Genomic DNA, 20,959 nt, shown 5'->3' with positions numbered 1-20,959 from the left:
AAATTGGATGGTTATCCTTCTTTTATTTATTAAAATCTGTAACAAAATACAGGAATAATTTTAGCAATTTTTTAATCTGGAACAAGGAAAGCCATTTCCCACCTATGTTCACCACAAGTTATTTGATTATGAGAAATTCTTCCATTGCACAAAATGACACCGAAGTGATAACACATTTTCTGTTCTTCTCTTTCCTGCTTTTCTGATTAAATTTCTGTGTATGTCTTTCATGGAGAATTTGGAGAAGAAGGGCATGAAGAATAAAAAATGATCCTTGTTAAAATGCTTCATAATCTATGGAATAATGACAAATAGTTTGTAGAAGTGTGAACATTTGAATTGAAAGGGAATGTATACTTACATATGTATGTTGATGAGTATGTGTGTATAATTAGAAAGTATTTAAATAATTACAGCTTATGTGCATAGGTTAACTATACACACATTTTATGCAAATGGTTCTACCTGCAGGAGGTGCAGCACTGGATCTAAAGGCTTGCCCACCTAAACCATTCCGCTGGATTCTTGACATGATGTGGCTAAACTTAGTGGAACTGAGCAAACTTCCAGAGTTTGCAAAAATTTTGAATCAGGTGATACTTATTAATTACTTTAATTACCAGTTTCCCTTCATAATTTTCCTAACACACTTCACATTGGAAATGCACATGAAAAATGTAGTTAAGAACAAAGCTAAAGAGGGCGTAGAATAAAGGCACTGAAATGAACAGTCAGATAGTGGGAAACGGATATATTTCTTTATCTGCATTTTTTTCTTTATCAGGTTTTTTTGTTATTAAAATTGAAGTAGAATGAGAGCAGGGCCAAAGATCATATAAATCAAAAGAGGCTAGAGAGAGACAGAAAGGGGAAAAAAAAAAAAAAAAAAAAAAAGTAAAAAAAAAAAAAAAAGTAGAGATATAAAAAAATCTCAGTTTTTTTTTGAGTTTCAGGCTTTTTTGTTTAATTATATTTTATGCCTTGAGTCTGTTAGATTTTACAAATAAACTGCTTGCTATCTTTTTAAACAATCATTTCTGATCAAGGTCAAAATATTACTCAGTTATGATATGCTAGCTATAAAAGTACTATTTCTGTTCGATATACATGATCTTATATACATGTAAGATTGTGTTGTTTATTAATTTATTTGCTAAACTTGTCTTTTTATTATCATTATTATCATTATTATTATTGTAGCTAGAATCCTCCCTAAGCCTTTCTCTTTCATTTCTTGCCAAATACTGCTAGCCAGGCTTTTGGTCTGATCACTGAGGCCTTCTTACTGATGCTGTTACAACAGTGGTCAAACGAGTTGAATTTGTGACAGTATTCAGTGCCCTGAAGTTATGCAGAGTCTTCACTTAAATGGTGTATCTGAAAGTGGTCTTAACTGTTCCCCAGCTCTATATCAAGGAATGACTCGGATACTTAACCTGCCATTTTTCTCCACATTTTTGTTTCTGGGTGTACTGAAGCAGTACGTTGAGTCTGGAGCAAGCTGGAGGAACCTAGTCAGGTCTCTGCTCTGGGTTGTTAGTGAGCTACAATCCAAAAAGCATGACACTGTGCACATCACCGAGATGTTTAAATTTAGTCATGTTCATCAGTTGAAATCTTTTCTTTTTAGTTTGTAGTTTGTAATGGTTTTCTACCTTGTTGGCAGGCATGGTTTCAAATAGGAGTCTGTACTTTTAAATTTGTGATTCTTTGGCTGTCTATACTGTAATGGGACAAAAAGGATTTTTCTCTTATTTGCATTTCTGTGGTGTGGTATCAGTAATTAGTAGAAGGATTCTATACTAGAAAAGAAATGCACCATGGTATTCTCTCTTAATGCATGAATTCGTGACGCTTGAGGTCCCTTCCAACCTGGGCCATTCTGTGATTCTGAGGTTGGAAGGGACCTCAAGGATCATGAATCGTTAGGGTTAGGCATAGGGGTAGGGTAGGGATAGGGTTGTTGTAGGGCTAGGTTTAGGGTAAGGGTTAGTGTTAGGGTTACTTATTTTTAAATAGCTGCACCTTAATACTAGCATTTCTAATTGTAATATTGTAATTCTGGTGTGTGTCTTAAGTGCTACAGTCTGTTAATGTTGTAATATATTCTAATATACTAAAAAAAAAAATCATTTAAAAATAAATTTCCAAGATGATTTTACTACTGCTAAAATGTATTTATGCATATATTAACGTAATAAATTTAGATAACCAGTAACGAAAAGGCATGGAAAAATTGGTATGATAAAGATGCTCCTGAGGAAGAAGTTATCCCTGATGGATATGATTCACTTGACACCTTCCACAGACTTTTACTTATCAGGTGAGCATCTTCAGAAATTTGGGAAATGACATACATTGTTGCAGCACGTGTCTCAGAAAATTGATATGCTATTGTCATAATAGCATCATTGTAATTAATTTTTTGGTGATATTAGATATTGTTAATTCAATGGTGTATCAGAGTATTATTATTAATTCACATAGTACTATATATCATAGTATATCATAGTACTAAACTTGCTCATTTCAGAGCTCTCCTCTGAAGAGTTGAATAATATTTTTTCTTAAAAATAGCTTGCTGACTGTTTTTATGACATGATAAAAGGAAACTGCTGATCACTTTGCAGCCTTCTCCAGAGAGCCAATGAAATTGGAGGCTCAATCAGAGAGTTTTCAAAATAACCTTTTCTCACTTTTCTTTCTCTAAATATCTTATGTAGTTAGAAACATTAATGTCTGTATACATGTGTGTTTGTGAAAATGCAAAGCAGATATTCTAAAGTCCCATGTGTAAAATGTGGTGTAGAAGATATTATTTCATTACCTAAGATTACTGTGACAGTACTTGGGATGGAAAGGATTTCTCCACAGCTGCCTTATACATAGATCCTGTGTTCTTTTCTCATCTGCACTCATCATAAAGTTTCTAAATTCTGCAAGAAGTAAATCAGACACTCTGCATAAAACATTAATTACTAGACTATGAAATGCATTTGGAGTGGATTCAGCCTGTTCAGTAAAAAAGACCTAAATATGATGAAAGAAATGCTATTGTGATACATACCATACACACAGAAGATTGAGTAGTGTCTGTAAATAAGAAGACTATAAGTTGATGTTTTGCATAGAAGTCATATAATTAAGTCTAAAAGTAGTGGTTTGTTTTCTTTTCTCCCTGGCAACAATAAGGACTCATCCCAAACACCAAGACAATCCATTGCAAGAGTAATGTCCTGAAAGACTAACAGACCCAGAAAGATCTGTAGAATTTTACTAAGGAGTGAAACCAATCTTATATTTCCCTACTTGTGCACTCATACAAAAGCTCTATTTAAAATGGAGTGTGCCCCTATTTGATAAAGGTACCCAGAGCAGAGATTTCCAGAGCAAATGATTTACTTGTGGCAAAATTGTAAGCAATTGTGAAGTACTGACCAGTCATAAGTACTGGGAAGACTACCAGCTCTTTATGTCTTTATAATTGTAGAGACATGGAGATATAAATATGAATGTGTGTGTTATGAAGCAAAAATCTCTATTTGATTAAAATAAAATTTCTCTGCAACAGGAAGTGGGAATGAATTTTTACTTTCATGTATTTGTATGTTATTTCTAGATCTTGGTGTCCAGACCGGACTCTTTCCCAAGCCAGGAAATACATTGCAAGTTCCTTGGATGAGAAATATACAGAACCAGTCATTCTGAATTTAAAAAAAACTTGGAAGGAAAGTGACCCACGAACACCTCTTATCTGTTTCTTGTCTATGGGATCTGATCCAACGATTCAAATTGATTCCTTGGCTAGGAAGCTTAAATTGGGTAGGAAACTAATTAATCATTATCTCGAGTCTTTTAATATATAGAAGAGTAACGCAAGTAATTTCACTTCTGTTTTTCCTTTTTTTTTTTTTCTGAAAAGATTTTTAAAATTCATTTGTACCACCATTGCCATTCATGAACCATTAGCTTAGTGATAATATAGTATTAAATAAAATACAGTATGCCATATACTATATTGCACGCTGTTGGAAAATAGTGTTTTCTGTTCTTCTTTTATAAACTGTTATCATGTTTTTTGCCTCTTAGTCTAAGACAGTATTTATGTTTTACTGATTCTAGCATGACGACAACACTGTCTTTTTATTTATAAAATGAAGGTGAAGAAATAATCAGCAATCTTCTTAAAAGATTCCTTTGTTTAAAAATACAAAACCAAACAAAAAAGAACCCAGAACCACACATCTTATCTGCGTTTGCATATTCTGGACTTTGTATTTACATTGTATGGAAATTCTGGAAATTGCGTGTACAAACTGAGCTGGATGTAGATACATACATGGTTGACACTGGTCACACTAAGATGCTCGTAATTTAGATTTTAAATTATGGATGTTGTTAATCTACATGGTTCCTACACTGAAAGAAAAATCTGGGTACATATTTCAAAGTAAGCTGTGACTCAATTACAGTTTGGCTCAAATTCTCATTGACAATAACTTTAGGCACAGTATTTCACTTCTGCCAACACTGTAAATGTTAAGGATGAATATTTTAATGTTCATGTTTCAGTATTTCAGTGTTAAAAAAAACTTAAAGCTAGTGAAAGGATTCTACTTGGATTTTTTTCTTGTAAGCATACTTAATTGTGTTGTATTTATGTCACTCATTTTTCTACTGAATAGGAATTCATTTTTCAAGAATTTTAGTTCATTAATCATTGTCAAATTTGTTGCAGAATGTAGGGCCATCTCCATGGGTCAAGGACAAGAATACCATGCACGCAAACTCATACAGATGTCAATGCAACAGGTGAGAAAAAACACTGTAATATTAATTCATTTGCCGCTCTAGCAGAAAAGCTCTTCTTGCATGCAATTCTCTCTGAGAACCAGAGCCTTGAAAGCATTTCTCTGTGGGATATTCGTGTACCTGTGGAGTCCAAGTGAATATTTCTGCCAGCCATATTTTTGAGCATCATTTCAGGGGTAACCTATTCCCTTCTTTTTGCTGCATTGTTGTCTGAGAGCAGAAGGACATAGCATCCTAATTCTATCCTGAAAGGCTTTCAGAATCCTCTTGTTCAAAGGAAATTTGTTGTTGTTGTTTATTTTCTTTTGTCCTGTTGTTGGACCGGGATTGTGTTTGGTCTTTGTTTTCCTTCCTTATGACAGCTACACTGAAGTTACAAATATTCTACAGGATAAAATGATGAGTCTGAAGCAAACACAGTATAAAGGTGAAGGCTGAGGCTCTCCAGATTTTCTTTTTTGCATATGTGCTATTGGCAAGGCCCCTTGTTCCACAGCTGTTGTTTTTGATTCTTTCTTTCTCTGTTTGTCAATCACTGTAGCTCTGCATCTCAGGAGCATCTTGTTTGTTTGTTTGTTTGTTTTTCTATATATATATATATATATTTTTTTTTGTGGTAGATGATATTCTCATATAGTAAAAACTTGAGAGCAGCTCTGGAAAGATAGTAACTGGAAACTCTGGATGCAATGTGAATGTTATAGTGTAGAAATAGCACAGTCAGCTGAACACTGGAGCTGGAGCACAGGTGTTGTGCACAGTGCTGTAGCTGAAGATATATAGCCAAATTGCCTGTAAACCCAAAATATCAGGAATTTTTAAGGATTAAAATACCGTACTCATTGAAAACTGAAGAAGTTACTTATTAATTGAAGACCAAAAGGACTACATTGATAAATGAAACGTCTGACCATTATCAATTATTCGTCCCTTTTGAACCATGAAGATAATACCCGTAATATTCTCCTAAAGAATTCTGATCTGACTTGTGTTCAGTAAAAGTTTTGATTGGTGCCATACTATGTATCTGTCATATTCTTTAATACTTACAGTGGGAATATTCATGAAAAGTTTGATAATCAATTCAAGATGAATCCAATGAGATCTGTGATTTAAAGCTTACCTTCCACAATAAATGGTATATATTAGATTCCTTGGCTCTCTGTCTCATCCCATCAACTTCTTGGAATGATGAAAAACTGGGCAGCCGTGCCAGCTCTGTTGAAAGCACAAGGGTACTCAGAACAATACTCCAGTAGGGCTACTAGTACTAATTTCTGAACCAGATCCCTTGGTGGTAAACACATTTTAGAGGGAGAGGAACATGTGAACATCAAATGTGAAAAGAAAAATAAAAAAACAGTTAATATAGAGACAAGCATCTGTTGGTTTTTCTGCCTCTTGCCAATGGTCTATAATATGATTAAAGCTGCTGTGCAGTGTTACATATAGATAATTTTGAAGAACTGAGACTCATCCATTTGGAAATGGCACACAGTGATTAAAAAAACAAAAAAAAACACAAAAAAAACAAGCTCTATCTTCATGAAAGAAAGAAAGAAAATCTTCAAAAGGTCTCTGTTGTAGATGGTTTTTTTGTTTGTTTGTTTGTTTTTATATATATATATTTCTTTATTTTGTTTTCGTTGTTCTAGTAGTCATTAGTTCACTGTAAATATTTTTTAAATATTCAGTAGAAAATGTTATTTCTCTCTCTCTAAATAGATTAGAACAAAATTGCTGATGTGAAATTACAATCTGTAATGAAATCCACACATCACTTTTTAGAACTGATTAAATAATGTCCAGTTTGAATATCTGGCTTCAGATGCACCAGGCTTCTTAAGTGATGCTAGAAAAGCTGATTGAATTTAAATTCATAAGCAGAAGTACAGAGAAAGAATAACCAAAATACAGCTTTGATGTAATTGAGAGCTGAATTAGAATGAAATTAATATGCAGCAGGTTGAATTTAGTAAAAATATGCTCACTGCCAATAGCCAAATTGAAGTTAGAAACTTTGGAGTTTTGATGCCACCTCTCTATGCTTACTGTGTCATTAAAAATACAGGTGTTTGTGTGTGTGTATGTTAAGATCTAAGTTTTTGATTTTAGCTGTTAATTTTTCATTTGTATTCTATTGGATCTGCTGGTAGGATTGCTTTTCACTGGTGTTTTGCTGGAAGAGGATAGGAATTATTTCTTTTTGCCACTAGGTAGCACTGATACTTTACTTAGAACATTTGACTCTAGTTGTTATATCATTATCAATTTATAGAATGTGAAAGTAAGTTTTACACTAACTTTTTTTGTTTGTTTTAACTGTGCTAGTGTCAAATCAAACAATAATACATGTTTAGAAACAGATCAGAAGAAAAATTACTCAAAAATTGCATGCAAGTCCAAATTTGATTCTAACATAGATGGTTGTTCTTAATGTTACAAATTACTCAGTCATAATTTTATATAGTAATAGTCAGTGTTCCTATTTAGGGTGGATGGGTGCTACTACAGAATTGTCATCTTGGGCTGGATTTCATGGATGAACTACTGGAGACAGTTCTTACTGCTGAGATACAGAATGACTCATTTCGAGTTTGGATAACTACTGAACCACACCCTAAGTTCCCAATTACGCTGCTTCAGGTTTGTTCAAATGTTTAGTTCAGGCACTTTGTACCATTTAATTTGTTCAAGTTTGTAAAATGAAATGGAATAGATAAAGAGCAGAGGGGCATGAAAAAAACGAATGTTACAATCCAAATGACACTAAACAAGAAGGTTAGCTACCAGTAACAGGAAGTTTTCTCAAAGATGCATTATGCATGTGTGAATTCACACTAAGTCAGTACACATTATACACACACAGTTGAATCAGGCTTGACTTGTTTGAGTTTTTTGCTCAAGTGCTTTGTGCACAGAGTAATGCCAGTTACTGCTCTTAGACTCTTTTAGATTTCTCTGACTGGAATAAAACAGAGAGAGAACAGAACACACAAGAACAGCATGGCTCAAAGAAGATCATCTACCAAGAAGTAGATGACTTTTTTTGGCTAAACCATAAATGGTTGTTCTGTAGATCCTAAGGAGACATTTTTTCATCAGTACCAGGAAAATGACCTAACCTCTAGCAAAGTGCAGTTACTTTTGCAGCAGGTAATAATGCTGGTTAATATCTAGTGTAATAGATTTGTGCTGACTCTTCAGTGTTCAAAGACCTCTCTCCTCTTTAAAGCAGTGGTAGTCTTCTTATTAGTTTCCATTTTCTAAAAATAAATAATAAAAAAAAAAAGATAGCATGTTGATTCCTAGGGTACAAAGGGAAGCATTAGCCTTTATATATATGATTCCAGGTGGCATGCAGAATGGAGGAGGAAATTCCTTTCTGGATTGAATTTAGGAGAGGGCCTCCAGTAATAAATGTATTATTTATAATACCAGCCACCATGTATAGAAGATAGCTCTTAACAGAAGATGAGATCCTAAATATATGAGTTTATGAGTAGTAGGGTATGTAAATACATGATCTGCTAAATTTCAGAATAGAGAATTATGAGGGTTGCTAGTATAATTTTCACTGCATTTATCTCAAATCTGTGATGTTTGCAGTCTATAGTGACGCATCAACTGTTAAGACTTTATCATATCAAGGATACCAGAAAATGAGTAACTGATAAATCAAAAGTCATCACATTTTTGGAAAAAAAGGAGAGAGTCATTTGCTTTTTAATAAAACAATTTTTAACACTAAGGAGGATAACGCTTGAAATATGGAAATATTGGTTAGCAAGTGTTCCCATTCAGTCCAAAACTTCAGTGTGTTCATGTGCAGATAGGTCACTGCAAAAGTATAGAGCCTGCTTAGGCTCTGTAGTCCAGAGATAAGAATTTGTGAAACTAAGTTGAAAAATCAGTCCTTAAAAATAATCGAAAATACTTATTACAAGCATGGGGATAGTAGAACTGCTAGAAGTACCTATTCATTAATGCAGTCTTTTAAAGTTCTCTCAGAGGTAGAAGCAGCTTGCATTCAGCTGCCCTACAGCCTGACATTTACTATGACTTCAGCACTTGCTGTGATGTTATGCAAGTCAGCCAGACAGGCACATACTGCTGGAGCGGACGAATGCTTTGTTTTTATTTGAGTCCCTCCAGCATTTGAAAGTGTCTTGTGGAATGTATATCAGATTCTGGTAAAGTCAGTCTGTGTCCGAACTAACAGATTCAAGTGTGCCCATGAACATTAACCAGCAGGATGCAGAGGAGTAGTAGGTAGATATAACATTCTCTGACATGGAAACCTGTGGTAACTAGCACACTTTAAATAATTTGCAGATATGGTTTGACAATTGAAGTTTTCTAGAAACCATTCCTACTAGGCAGTTTGCATGAAACCTAGGGGCTATTGCCAAAAACTTTGGCATTTTACTGCCACAGATTTGGCTTCCAGCACTGCTGACTGGAGTGCCCAGGAACGTTCTCAGGCAATCTCCTAATTTACTGTTGCTGACATAACAACAGAGTCCACAGTAGCTTCCAAGAACAAGAAGACTCAAACTGAGGAGAGGTGAGGTTACTGTGCATTTACTTTCAAGTCTTGGGAAAAAAATACAGCAGGGTTACTGTCTACTCTGAAGAGTACATTCAGGCCTTGAACTGGGGATAAAGGATCATATGGTGCATAATGAAAAGCATGGCGACTGCTCGCAAGTTATTGATGAAAATTCTTGCATCTGTGGTCAGTGATGGCTCTCACCAAAATAAACAGAAAATCCATGTTCAGGATCTTAGAGTAATGCATGTCATAGGTTTTTTGCAGTATAATGTAACTTTACTTCTACAAAGTAAAGCAGTATCAATTCTGAATCTACAGTGATTCAACTACTGACATTACATATTTCATTTCTCACTAATATCTTTGACATTTTTGTGTGATGCTTCTGTTTCAGTAAATAAGTACGTTTCTTTTATCTTTTTACAAAACAGGTTTCTCTGAAGTTCACAAACGAACCTCCCCAGGGTGTACGTGCTGGTTTAAAAAGAACATTTTCTGGAATTAATCAGGATCTGTTAGATGTTAGCAATATGCCTATGTGGAAACCTTTGCTATACACCGTAGCATTTCTGCATTCTACTGTGCAGGTATTTCTTAGAACATTTGAAAATTAAGTCGTGATAAATGTAGTTGCTTTAACAGTGTTTCCTAAGAAAAAACACACATTCTGATATTTACTATAGCATCATGTTGCAGAGCTGGAGCTTTAATTTCTATCATTTGTATTTCAGTATACTTTCTTATTTTAATTGGCTTCTAAAGTATATGCAATTTTCATGCTGTAGACGTTTAGAATGAGGATTTCTTTCATGTAATTTTAGCTGTCCAAGTTAGTCACAGAAGGGATAACATCTAAACTCGCTGTCAGTAATAGACATAGATAAGCACCTCAAAACAGCAAATCAGTTTATCAGGCAGCTCACTGTGAAGGTGTAAATGATTTTCTGCAGAGGTATCAGTATTTTTTCCCATAGATTTTAAAAGTAGTTTGTATTCCCAGCTTAGACTAGCTTTCTACTTTCTAGATGGCTAATACCAAATAAAATTCTGTCACTTAGTGTCTTGTTTTTAATTTATTTTTATGTGATATTTTCTATACTAATATCAATGCAACAAGATGGCATATGTATTTGGTATGTTAATGACACATAATATTTGCGATCACAAAATCTATCAAGAATTTGGTTTCTCTGAATATAGCTTTTTTTTAAGCAAGAGTATCAAAATAGTTTTATAACACTATTAAAACTTCAGGCTCTGTTGAGTTTGCATTTTCAGTGCAGCAAATATGGTGTAAGGACTTTTGTAGAAGGTCCCTATTAATATTGCATTCTGAATTACTTTTCTCCTTCTACCCATTAGAAACAGTGAAAAAGTTGTCATGTGTGCTGTTTACTGGTTATAATGTTCTTATAGACACAGAAGACATAAGTCTGTACAATCATCAATACTTTCAAAACTATTCCGTTATCCATCTGCTCTGAAAATTTGTTGCTAGATTGTCGATCGGCAAACAATATATACAGTTCTCTAGCTTTAAACTGACCAGTATATGATATCCTTTCTTGACAAGACTGCCACGATAAATATAGCTTAAGAAGTAATTCAGAGAATTTGGCAGAAAATCATTTTATGTTTCTGCAGGGTATTATTGGTTAGTGCTGTCTTATCTGTAATAAAAATATATATGCTTTGGGAAAAATAGGAAAAGTAAAAGGTCTGGTGGTTGTTTTTTTAATATATATGTTATATATATATGTTTATATAAATGTTTATATATATATAAAATTTTCTTTTTCTTTCTCCTTCTAGTTTTTTACAAATATTGTAGCTAAGGTAGCTAAATTCTGCTTAATGATGTCAGCACTTCCAAGTCATTGTTCACCCAGTTGCTTGAAATCCAATAAGTGTACTATAACTTTATTAATTTTAGAACATCAATATGACACTGTTTATTCATTTAACAAATAATAGCACTATTCAACAAAGTAATTATTTGTGGAGTAATTTATTTATTTCTTTATTTATTTATTTTTGCATCCTGGAAAAATAGATGGAGTGATGTAACTGGGGTGAAATCTCATAGTGTTAAGATGTTTAAAGCGTCTCTGAGTTGCAGATTACATTCTCACACTTTTATAGTAAATTATTTTTCTGTTGCTCCTATCATTATAATATTAAATTCAAATATATACAGCGCTATTGAAAACTGCTGTGATGGCAGCATGAGTAAAGCAAATAAATTTTTTAATTTCAAGACATGTTGAAATGGTACTTTGAGCCAATGAAGACAAAAGGGGCAACTTAGAATCTGAAAAGTTGCAGCTATCATTAGTAGATGGTATGCATATAAATAAATAAAATTATAGAGTTCAGAGAGAATTGTTGAGTATGCTGAAAAGGTAGACCACACGTCCTTAGCAGAACAACGTGATCATCCACATAGACCTGAGACACATAAAAGCTATGACTCATACACTGATTAGTAAAAGTAATTTGCACTGAAAGTAAATAAATGATTCTGTTGATTCTTCTGTACGTTTTTATCCCCTTGGTGGGGCTCAATACCACATCGTCAACTACTGATATGTTTGAGGCACATAGATGTTAGACTTTTTTTTTTTCCTTGAATTTAACTTGAACAATGAACCAAACAATACATTCCATTAACATACCTGTTTTTAATTGCATTCCTAAGGAACGACGAAAGTTTGGGCCTTTGGGTTGGAATATTCCCTATGAATTTAACTCGGCAGACTTTACAGCCAGCGTTCAGTTTATACAAAATCACCTAGATGAATGTGACATCAAGAAGGTGAATACTACAAGTTGCATACAATATATTTAATTGCTTTATGCAGCACTTCTAATTGCTTTTCATTGTGTTTCTACTAATCTTTATTCCTTCAGCACAGCTAATAATGATCAAAGTTCAGGTTTTTTTTATACTATCCTCCACGTTGAAAAAAATTAGTAGATAAGAACTTCAGAACCTGATCTTGTTTTTTCAGTACCATAAAGCAAAATATTAACGAATCTATACAATATCTGTTTAGAAAAGGGGGCTCCAATGTTCTTCAGGTTTTGAGACATTCAATCAGACTACTTTGTGTCTGCCAATTGGGCTTCTGCTTTTTCACTGGAATAATGTAGAATAGCCATTCCTTGCTATCCTATCAGTTTGCTGATTAAGAAATATGAGAAACTGCAAAGGAAAAACAGAGAAAAGAGACCATAGCATCTGAGGGTGATTCCAAATCACACAAGAAATAATGAGATGTGTGTCTTAAAGCAATATCAAGCCCAATTCTAGTTTAAAATTACAGAGCTAGGCTTAGAAAACACATTGGAATTCAAGTATCATCTTTTGTTCCAAGTGTAATCTTTTCAGCTTACATTTTAGAAGCTGATGAGCTTCAGATTATATCTGAATTACTATTTCTTATGTGTTTTAACTACAGTCTTTGATTTGCTTTACTTGCATGCAGGGAATATCATGGACCACAGTACGCTACATGATTGGAGAAGTGCAATATGGAGGCCGGGTCACAGATGACTTTGATAAGCGTCTTCTTAATTGCTTTGCAAGGGTGAGAATCTTCGAAAATACAGCTATTTGTCATTTTTATTGGTTGTTCCTATGCAGAAATTAGAAGACCGTCTTTCTAGTGCATATGCACTTCTTCACCAGCTTGTAAGACTCTTCAAAGTAAAATGAATTTTTCATAACATTGTTCTTTGCCAGGGAGGTTCTTCCTCTTGATTTCTCTTTAGTGAGTAGTAGAAATCATTAAAAAGATATAATAGAACAAGAAGTCAAACTTCAAAGATATAACTCTTAATGATTTACTTATATATTCAAGGGAAAAAAAAAAAGAAAACAAAAAGGATGTATTAGCTAAAGCAAGAACTCATTCTCTAAAATTGAGATTATAAACTCTTAAGGGGCAGAATAATGTACTTTTTTTCCTTTGGATTTTACACAGGTGTGGTTTAGTGAAAAGATGTTTGACAGTGCTTTCTGTTTTTACACTGGATATCAAATTCCAGTGTGTAAAACCCTGGATCAGTATTTTGAATACATCCAGTCACTCCCAGCTGTAGATAGCCCAAAGGTCTTTGGTCTTCATCCTAACGCTGATATTACGTAAGTAGCACTCAATATATTGAAACTAGTGACTCTTATTTATTATTAAGAAACTAAATCTCTGTGAAATGTCTATTTTTCAAGAGATATCCAGGGTTCATGTGAATTTCACCATTGAGGTAGAATACTTTGTATCCATGTAAATGACTGTGAATGCAGTATCTTCTGATATATTGTTCATATTCTTTTGAAGTAGTCAGAATTTACTCATTTATTATTATTTTTATGTGCTTTTTAAAATTTTAAAAATGAAATCATTATGAAACATCTCTTGAAATACAATATAGGATTTGTATAGTTCAACTTTTACAAGTACTGTTTCCCTTTGAGACTCCTACTTGGAGAATATCTTTCAAAAACTGCTCTGTATTATCTGTTTTTCCTTAAAGTTTGCATACAGCAGTTTCTAATTATTTTTTACATAGGGAAAGAACAAACATTTTTATATTTTAGTTTTTAATTAACATAATAATCATGGGACTTGCAGTATGAGGAAAAAGTTCATATCTATTCTGCCAGTGGTTGTGTGGTCATTGAGACACAGGGAAGAGGTTAAAAGCACGAGTGTGGCACCAAAATTAGGAGCAAAATCACAAGTACTAGAGAAATATTATTGTATCCAATTTCTATGATAGTATGTAACCTTGAATAAATATGTCAATTTTTAAATGAAGGGGCATAAATAGAAAACAGCTTGTGAGTTTTGAATATAAAGTCCAGTGTTATTAAAGACCAAGAGAGCCCCACCATTCTTACATTCAGAAGCAGAAATTACATACTCTGAGAAGTAAAGTGCCAGTAGAATTTCTTCTATTTTTTCTGCACAGTGTCTAGCTTCTGTAGTCTTATGACACTATCTTCAATCTTAGATACTTTCTTTATGAGTTCATATGTTCTAGCCTGTGGAATAATCCTTGATTTCATTTCTTATATAATTATGTATGACAAAGTAATAAGAGGGATGGATGTCAGATGAAGGTTGAAAAGGAAACTGGCATGTAAAATTATGCTTTGAGTTGTAATAAATTTATGTTCTGAGTCAGACCAAGGCTGTATTTTCCTCACGTACTTATACCATAAGGTAAAAGTAGACAATGCCACCACTAAAATATGAACAGATCAACTTTATGCTTGCTTTCTTACAGCCTGTCAGAATGCTATGCCTCTTGATAGTATTATAACAAAAGTACTTCAGTTGTTCTACTTGTGTTGAAGCACTGATGTGGTCTACTATCTTTTACCATTAATGCTATGCTTTTTTTGTATTGATTAAGAACATAAATTTACATTAGCATTGCCCATGCTGTACTATTAAATATAAAGTTTAATCTCCAGTGTTATAAATTTAGAAACTTTTGTAATTAATCCTGAAATAATGCCTTGAGGAAGAATGAATGTTCTAATTAATGAAGAGGCAGCATGCAGAGTTATGGCTCCACCTTTTCCTTCATCTGCATTCCACTTTTAAGAAGCATCTAAAAGAAATAAATATGCTTTCTTGTTACAAAACTAGAATCATATGATAATTTTTTTCTGCTGTCTCATTTACTCAGACAGAGGTTAAGAAGTAGCCTCTGTAGCACTCTCTTTTTCTTAGCTCTGAATTAGAAGAACAACAAGCACATAATGATGGGTAGATGGCAAACCAGATTCTTTACAATCACACAAAGCCAAAAGATCTTCACAAAGAGTGTGTTTGGCTTAGGACAGTAAACACAGGAAAATAATTTGTGTTGGGAGTTTAAAATTACCCTGGTGACACAGTATGTTTTTTCTGCACTTTCAAATTTTGCATTCTACCAAGTGTATGTTTAAACTATTAAAAAACCCTCCGCAATTTATAACACATTTCTTATCCTTGTAGATACCAAAGTAACACAGCAGCTGATGTTCTAGATACTATTACCAATATTCAGCCTAAAGAAAGTGGTTCAGGACCTGGAGAAACTCGTGAAGCAATTGTTTATCGTTTAGCTGAAGATATGCTAGAGAAACTTCCTCCAGATTATATACCACATGAGGCAAGCTCACCTTAGTAGTTTTCATACTATTCTCTCTCTGTTCAGCATTCACGTATGAGACCCCAACTTCTCTGTTCATCTGCATATCTCTCCCCTCCCCCCACTTCCCTCCCCCCCAAAAAAAGCACAAAGAAACCTTATTAAATTCATTCAATATCATATTCAAGCAAAAAATCAACACTTTTATCTCTATCACTGCAAAAAAGTGATGGAGATTTGTCTGGAGACTGTGCTTGCCACAACTAGATGTGAAAACAGCAACAGAAAAACAGTCTTAACTTTTTGTGACAGCAGTCTCCTGGGTCTTTTCAGGTTGACTTGTCTAGCACGTGAGTAATTAGGCAGTATCAGACAACCAAAAAACCCAAAAAACAAACAAAAAAAAATAGCCCTGCAGTGGTTTTAAGGTAGAAATTTTTAGTTGAATAGCTGAAAATACAAATTGACAGTTTGTCTTTCTCAAACAAAGAGTTATATTGTTGAATAACATTATACGGTCACAATATCTTAACATTTCAGGTTGACTTGTCTAGCGTGTGAGTAATTAGGCAGTATCAGACAACCAATAAACCCAAAAAACAAACAAACAAAAAAGCCCTGCAGTGGTTTTAAGGTAGAAATTTTTAGTTGAATAGCTGAAAATACAAATTGACAGTTTGTCTTTCTCAAACAAAGAGTTATATTGTTGAATAACAATATACAGTCACAGTATCTTAACATTTCGTTTTTAACTAAGTTCATTCTTCTGGGCATCTGTCTTTTTAGGTAAAAGCTCGTTTAATTAAAATGGGACAACTCAACTCTATGAATATTTTTCTTCGGCAAGAAATTGACAGAATGCAAAAAGTTATCACAGTAGTCCGCAACAGTTTGAATGATCTTAAATTAGCCATAGAAGGAACTATTATTATGAGTGAGGCAAGTATAAACACATCTACTATGAATGGATTATTCTATTTAAGCTATTACCTCAAGGGCTCTAGATCATATGTTATCATTTTACTCCTTCAGAATTTGAGAGATGCACTGGATAATATGTATGATGCTCGAATTCCTCAAGTATGGAGAAGAATATCTTGGGATTCTTCAACACTGGGCTTTTGGTTTACTGAATTTCTGGAAAGAAATACTCAGTTCTCTACTTGGATATTTGGAGGAAGACCAAATGTGTTTTGGATGACTGGATTCTTTAACCCACAAGGTAGAGTACTGAAAGGATTTGAGTAATAATGTATTTAACATAATTTAATGGGTTTTACTATATGTCTAACTTAATGTTACGCCTAGAAAGGAATTTATTTTTTTTTTTCATAATTGTCAGAATACATTGTAGAAGAGGAAGTTACAAATAAATTCAAACAAAGACAAAGTCATGGGAAACTCAGTTCAAAGGCAGCTGTGAACATGATTGTCTAAACTTAACCTCCAAGTTGGGAGACTCATAAGTTCCACATTGCCAGAATTTTGAAGAACACAGAAAGGGAAGGATTTATGAGTCGTTTTGCCTGTTCTAGTGTTATGTTAGTAAGCATCTTCCTTTTTTCTAGAGTCAGGATGCTGGTACAGTGGTCATCTGATCTGACCTGCAGACACAGTTTTTACATTAAAAGAAAGAAAGCACACAACTAACAAGTATAGTGCTTTATCTTGTTGGTCTTTTGTTGCAAACAATGATAGAACTTCTGTAGAAAATGTATTTTTCCTGCTTTTCCTGTGGCTTCAAACTCTTTATCCATTTCCAAAGTGCAAGTTGCAAGTATGGAAAAGTCTAGAGCAATAGGTTATGTTTATACTGTACAGTAGCAACATACAACTCAAACAGAACTGTCTACCTTCCACTGTCATCTTTCAGTGTCATTTTCACAGTGTTTCTGTTTACATACAATTTATTCAAATTCAGTGAAGATATACTGCAAAGTACAAGTGAACACGATCTATCGTTGTCTGCTATGGCTTGATATATTTATTGAGAAGAACAAAAAACAACTAGAACCATCTTTGTGGTTAACAAAAAATGTTACCTTATTAGATGTATGTTTGCAGTATATTTTAGCCTACACAATTACCCATACAAAATGCACGTGGAACATTTTTCACATGTAACAGCCATGATTTTTATTTTTCTTTAGTATTCATCTATGATATCCTGACCATCTTATGAGTTGTAATGCTTCCATTCATACTGATATCTTTATGACTAGGACTGTAAAATACAAGACTTTTTTTTAGAGTTACACTCAGAAGCAGTTAAGGTGCCTGGAGAGCATCACAGTTATTGTTAAAAGATTGTTTTGAGATGCCAGTCAAAACATCACACCATTTATATCATAAGTAGCATAGCTGGTGTGTGCACTGATCTCCAATGAGCGCACAAGAGCATATATTGATGATATAGGATGATAATGGAATAAATGGTATAAATGATGATAATGGAACAGATTCTTTTGATTAAAGAAAATACTTAGCCTAAGAGCTAACCCCAGCACACAGGCTATCTTGAAGCTGATGACTGTTTAAATTTCTCTGTTCCAAAATGCTAGCACTGGAAACTGAGAAAGTAGTCTGCTAAGCATAGATGGTGCACTACAGGATAAGAGCATGGTATAGTTACTGTGTTAATAATACAGCTCGCCAGGAAACAGAGTAAATCAAATCACAAATTAAAGTTCAAAAATTGACTGGGGTGAGGCAATTCAGCAATTGGACTACCTTGTACTGCCATTGCAAGTAAACACAGACTGATTGCAATGGGGAGTCAAGCTCTAAATCGATCATGGTATTGGCAAATACATTACAGTGTTAAAATAAGAGGAATATATTTTATCTGTTTATTGGAAAAATCTCTGTATAATATTATAAAGTCTCACCAATAATTGTGTTTAAAATCTGTTGTGATGTTTGGGCAAGTATCAGTGTTTGTCATCTATAAATTAAAATTACTAAGGGAGAGCAAATGTTTGTGGTGAGGCAGTAGGTATTCCTTTAAGTAAACACTGCACTTCAACAGGCTTATAAAAGATAAAATTGCATATATTATTATGGATATTATTAGTTCTAGCGAAGTTTAGAAACTTAGACCTGTTTTATTTTTATAGAATAGACAGTATTTGAGGAAATTATTACATGTTCATTTTATGTACTACATTCTGTTTGCAACACGTATGAATATTTCAGCTGTGACACAGCTTCTAGTTGAACTTTTCCTAAGTAGTATGTTCAACCACTTCTTACATCTGGAATTGCTGCCTTCTACTTCATGACTGTGTTCTGTCATGGTTTCCTTCCTGGCTTGTCAGTAACCTCATTCAATGGTTTCTGCTTGTATACACTCAACAGCTTTCTAAATGCTAGTCTCTTTTCTTTGTGCCCCATCAAGTAGGAACTGATGCCATTTCAACTTTAATACTTTATAGTAATCACTCTCAAGCATGTAGTTCTCTCTGTTAACTTTTCTCCATTTTCCTCAGTCCCCTTCTGACAACTCCAAGTACTACTTCATCTGACAGCAGAAAAAAAGCAGCTACTGTTTTGTTTTGGTGGCTACCATATTCTGAGACACCTGTAGTAAATACCTGGTTGTTTATATCTGTCTTTCACTTCCATAGCTTTCTCTATTATAATACATCTAAATTTTCCCTTTACCTCTCAAACCTTTTATCATTGCAAAGCTCTGCAAAGTCTACTCAAAACAATACTCTGAAAACCACCTCACTGCTTATGTCATCCTCTACCTTCAGTTCTTCCTTTTCTTCACTAACAAAATAATGGTAATAATTCTTTACAAACGCTGACTTGTTTAGATCCCCCTTGCACACAGTCATTTGTACTATCTCTTCAGACTCACCTTTGGTTTTCTATCATTGAAACTTTGCATTTTTTGAAATTTATTATATTTTTATTTTATTATATTACATTGTCCATTTAAAAACCAAACAAACAATCTACAAACTTTTTCCTAAGTTGCCTTTACATCAGTATATGCTCACTTGTCCTCAAATTACTTCTTGAAGCCCAAATCTACTGTGGTTCTTTTAGCAGATAACATAATAATAATAAGCAAGTCAGTATCCTGAGCAAACGTTTTCTCAGCTACCGAATTATTCAGCCAACAAAAACCGTATTGTATGCCATTTAAAAATGTTTGTCCCTGCAGTGACTTCCATGGGGATAAAATAGGAACAAAAAGGTGTCATATAAAAGTTTTTTATGATTAGTTAAGGCATTTGGTTTCATTAGAACTTTGAATATCTGCCTATGACATTGAATGTAGAACCATACACATTATAAGCAAAATTTCTTTGCCACGTGAGACACGTACTAAATCTACGGCTTAATTTTTCAAGGATTCCTAACAGCAATGAGACAGGAAGCTACTCGAGCACATAAAGGCTGGGCTTTAGATACAGTTACAGTACATAACAATGTGCTTAAGCTAAACAAAGAAGAAATCACAGCACCTCCTGCTGTAAGTATGATATGCAGAGAGATTTTATTATTCATTTCAGTACTGTAATATAACATATTACAGTTTGTATAACTCAGTAATTTGGGACTGCTGAAGGGGAAAGTTACTAACCTCTTCACCTCACTGTTTGTTCTCAATTTAAAAGATTATAAACACTTATAAATCTTTTCTGTATTTTTTGCATTTATAAAAGTATTTTAAAGCCATTTACTTCAAAAAAAAAGCTATTTCTCTTAAATGATCTTCAGCCATAGAATCAGGTGTGTATTTAATGGATGTATAATAAACTTCAAGTAAAACTGTATGCAGAATAGATTTATTAAAACTTCTATTGCCATCATTTTCAGTAGCAATTTCTTGCTAAATACAAAAAAGGGGAGGATATTATAATCTAATTTTATATGTTAGAAAGATTCAATGTCAGATACTCTTCCAATTAAAGTTTTCCTTTTTGTAGCTTACTCAATTATTCATTTTACAAAGCAGATGTTTTCTTTTGTGTGATGTGAATCTGCTTACTGTCCACACAGGAAGGTGTATATATTCATGGCCTGTACTTGGAAGGAGCAGGTTGGGACAAAAGAAACAGTAAACTCACTGAATCTACACCAAAGATGCTTTTTGTCCAGCTGCCAGTAGTACATATATTTGCTGTTAATTCAACCGGTCCTAAGGATTCCAAGCTCTATGTTTGCCCTGTTTACAAGAAGCCCATGAGAACAGATCTGAACTATATTACAGTCATCTACTTAAAGACAGCAGTGCCTCCAGACCACTGGATATTGAGAGGAGTGGCTCTCCTATGTGACATCAAGTAAAATGTTCTTCATAGCAGAAATAAACAAGAAAGCATATATTTATATTTAGAATATATGACCAGTTACATCTGTAATTCTTCTGCTTTTTAGTTGAGGGCCATCTGTTATTATACAATAAAGCTTTCAGTGTTGGCTTATGAA

At 33.8% G+C, this 20,959-nt stretch overlaps 1 protein-coding gene across 2 annotated transcripts in view; it reads left to right on the top strand.

The window, feature by feature from the left end:
- Nucleotides 1-20,959, top strand: part of DNAH8 (dynein axonemal heavy chain 8) — a 111,953-nt gene extending 90,994 nt beyond the window's left edge. For both annotated transcript variants that reach the window (XM_085543172.1, XM_085543173.1), the window contains 14 exons: nucleotides 472-593; nucleotides 2,208-2,323; nucleotides 3,620-3,822; nucleotides 4,739-4,812; nucleotides 7,306-7,458; nucleotides 9,799-9,954; nucleotides 12,066-12,182; nucleotides 12,856-12,957; nucleotides 13,354-13,514; nucleotides 15,379-15,535; nucleotides 16,301-16,453; nucleotides 16,547-16,736; nucleotides 19,879-20,000; nucleotides 20,531-20,959. In XM_085543172.1, the coding sequence (XP_085399298.1) occupies nucleotides 472-593; nucleotides 2,208-2,323; nucleotides 3,620-3,822; nucleotides 4,739-4,812; nucleotides 7,306-7,458; nucleotides 9,799-9,954; nucleotides 12,066-12,182; nucleotides 12,856-12,957; nucleotides 13,354-13,514; nucleotides 15,379-15,535; nucleotides 16,301-16,453; nucleotides 16,547-16,736; nucleotides 19,879-20,000; nucleotides 20,531-20,818 (2,114 nt within the window). In that variant the 3' untranslated portion in view covers nucleotides 20,819-20,959. The remainder of the gene's footprint in view (nucleotides 1-471; nucleotides 594-2,207; nucleotides 2,324-3,619; nucleotides 3,823-4,738; nucleotides 4,813-7,305; nucleotides 7,459-9,798; nucleotides 9,955-12,065; nucleotides 12,183-12,855; nucleotides 12,958-13,353; nucleotides 13,515-15,378; nucleotides 15,536-16,300; nucleotides 16,454-16,546; nucleotides 16,737-19,878; nucleotides 20,001-20,530) is intronic.

This window comes from Coturnix japonica, chromosome 3 (assembly GCF_054131305.1).
Source record: "Coturnix japonica strain WE chromosome 3, WE-NBRP24, whole genome shotgun sequence".
In the NCBI taxonomy this organism is placed as follows: domain Eukaryota; kingdom Metazoa; phylum Chordata; class Aves; order Galliformes; family Phasianidae; genus Coturnix; species Coturnix japonica.
This window is presented reverse-complemented; position numbering and strand designations above follow the sequence as displayed.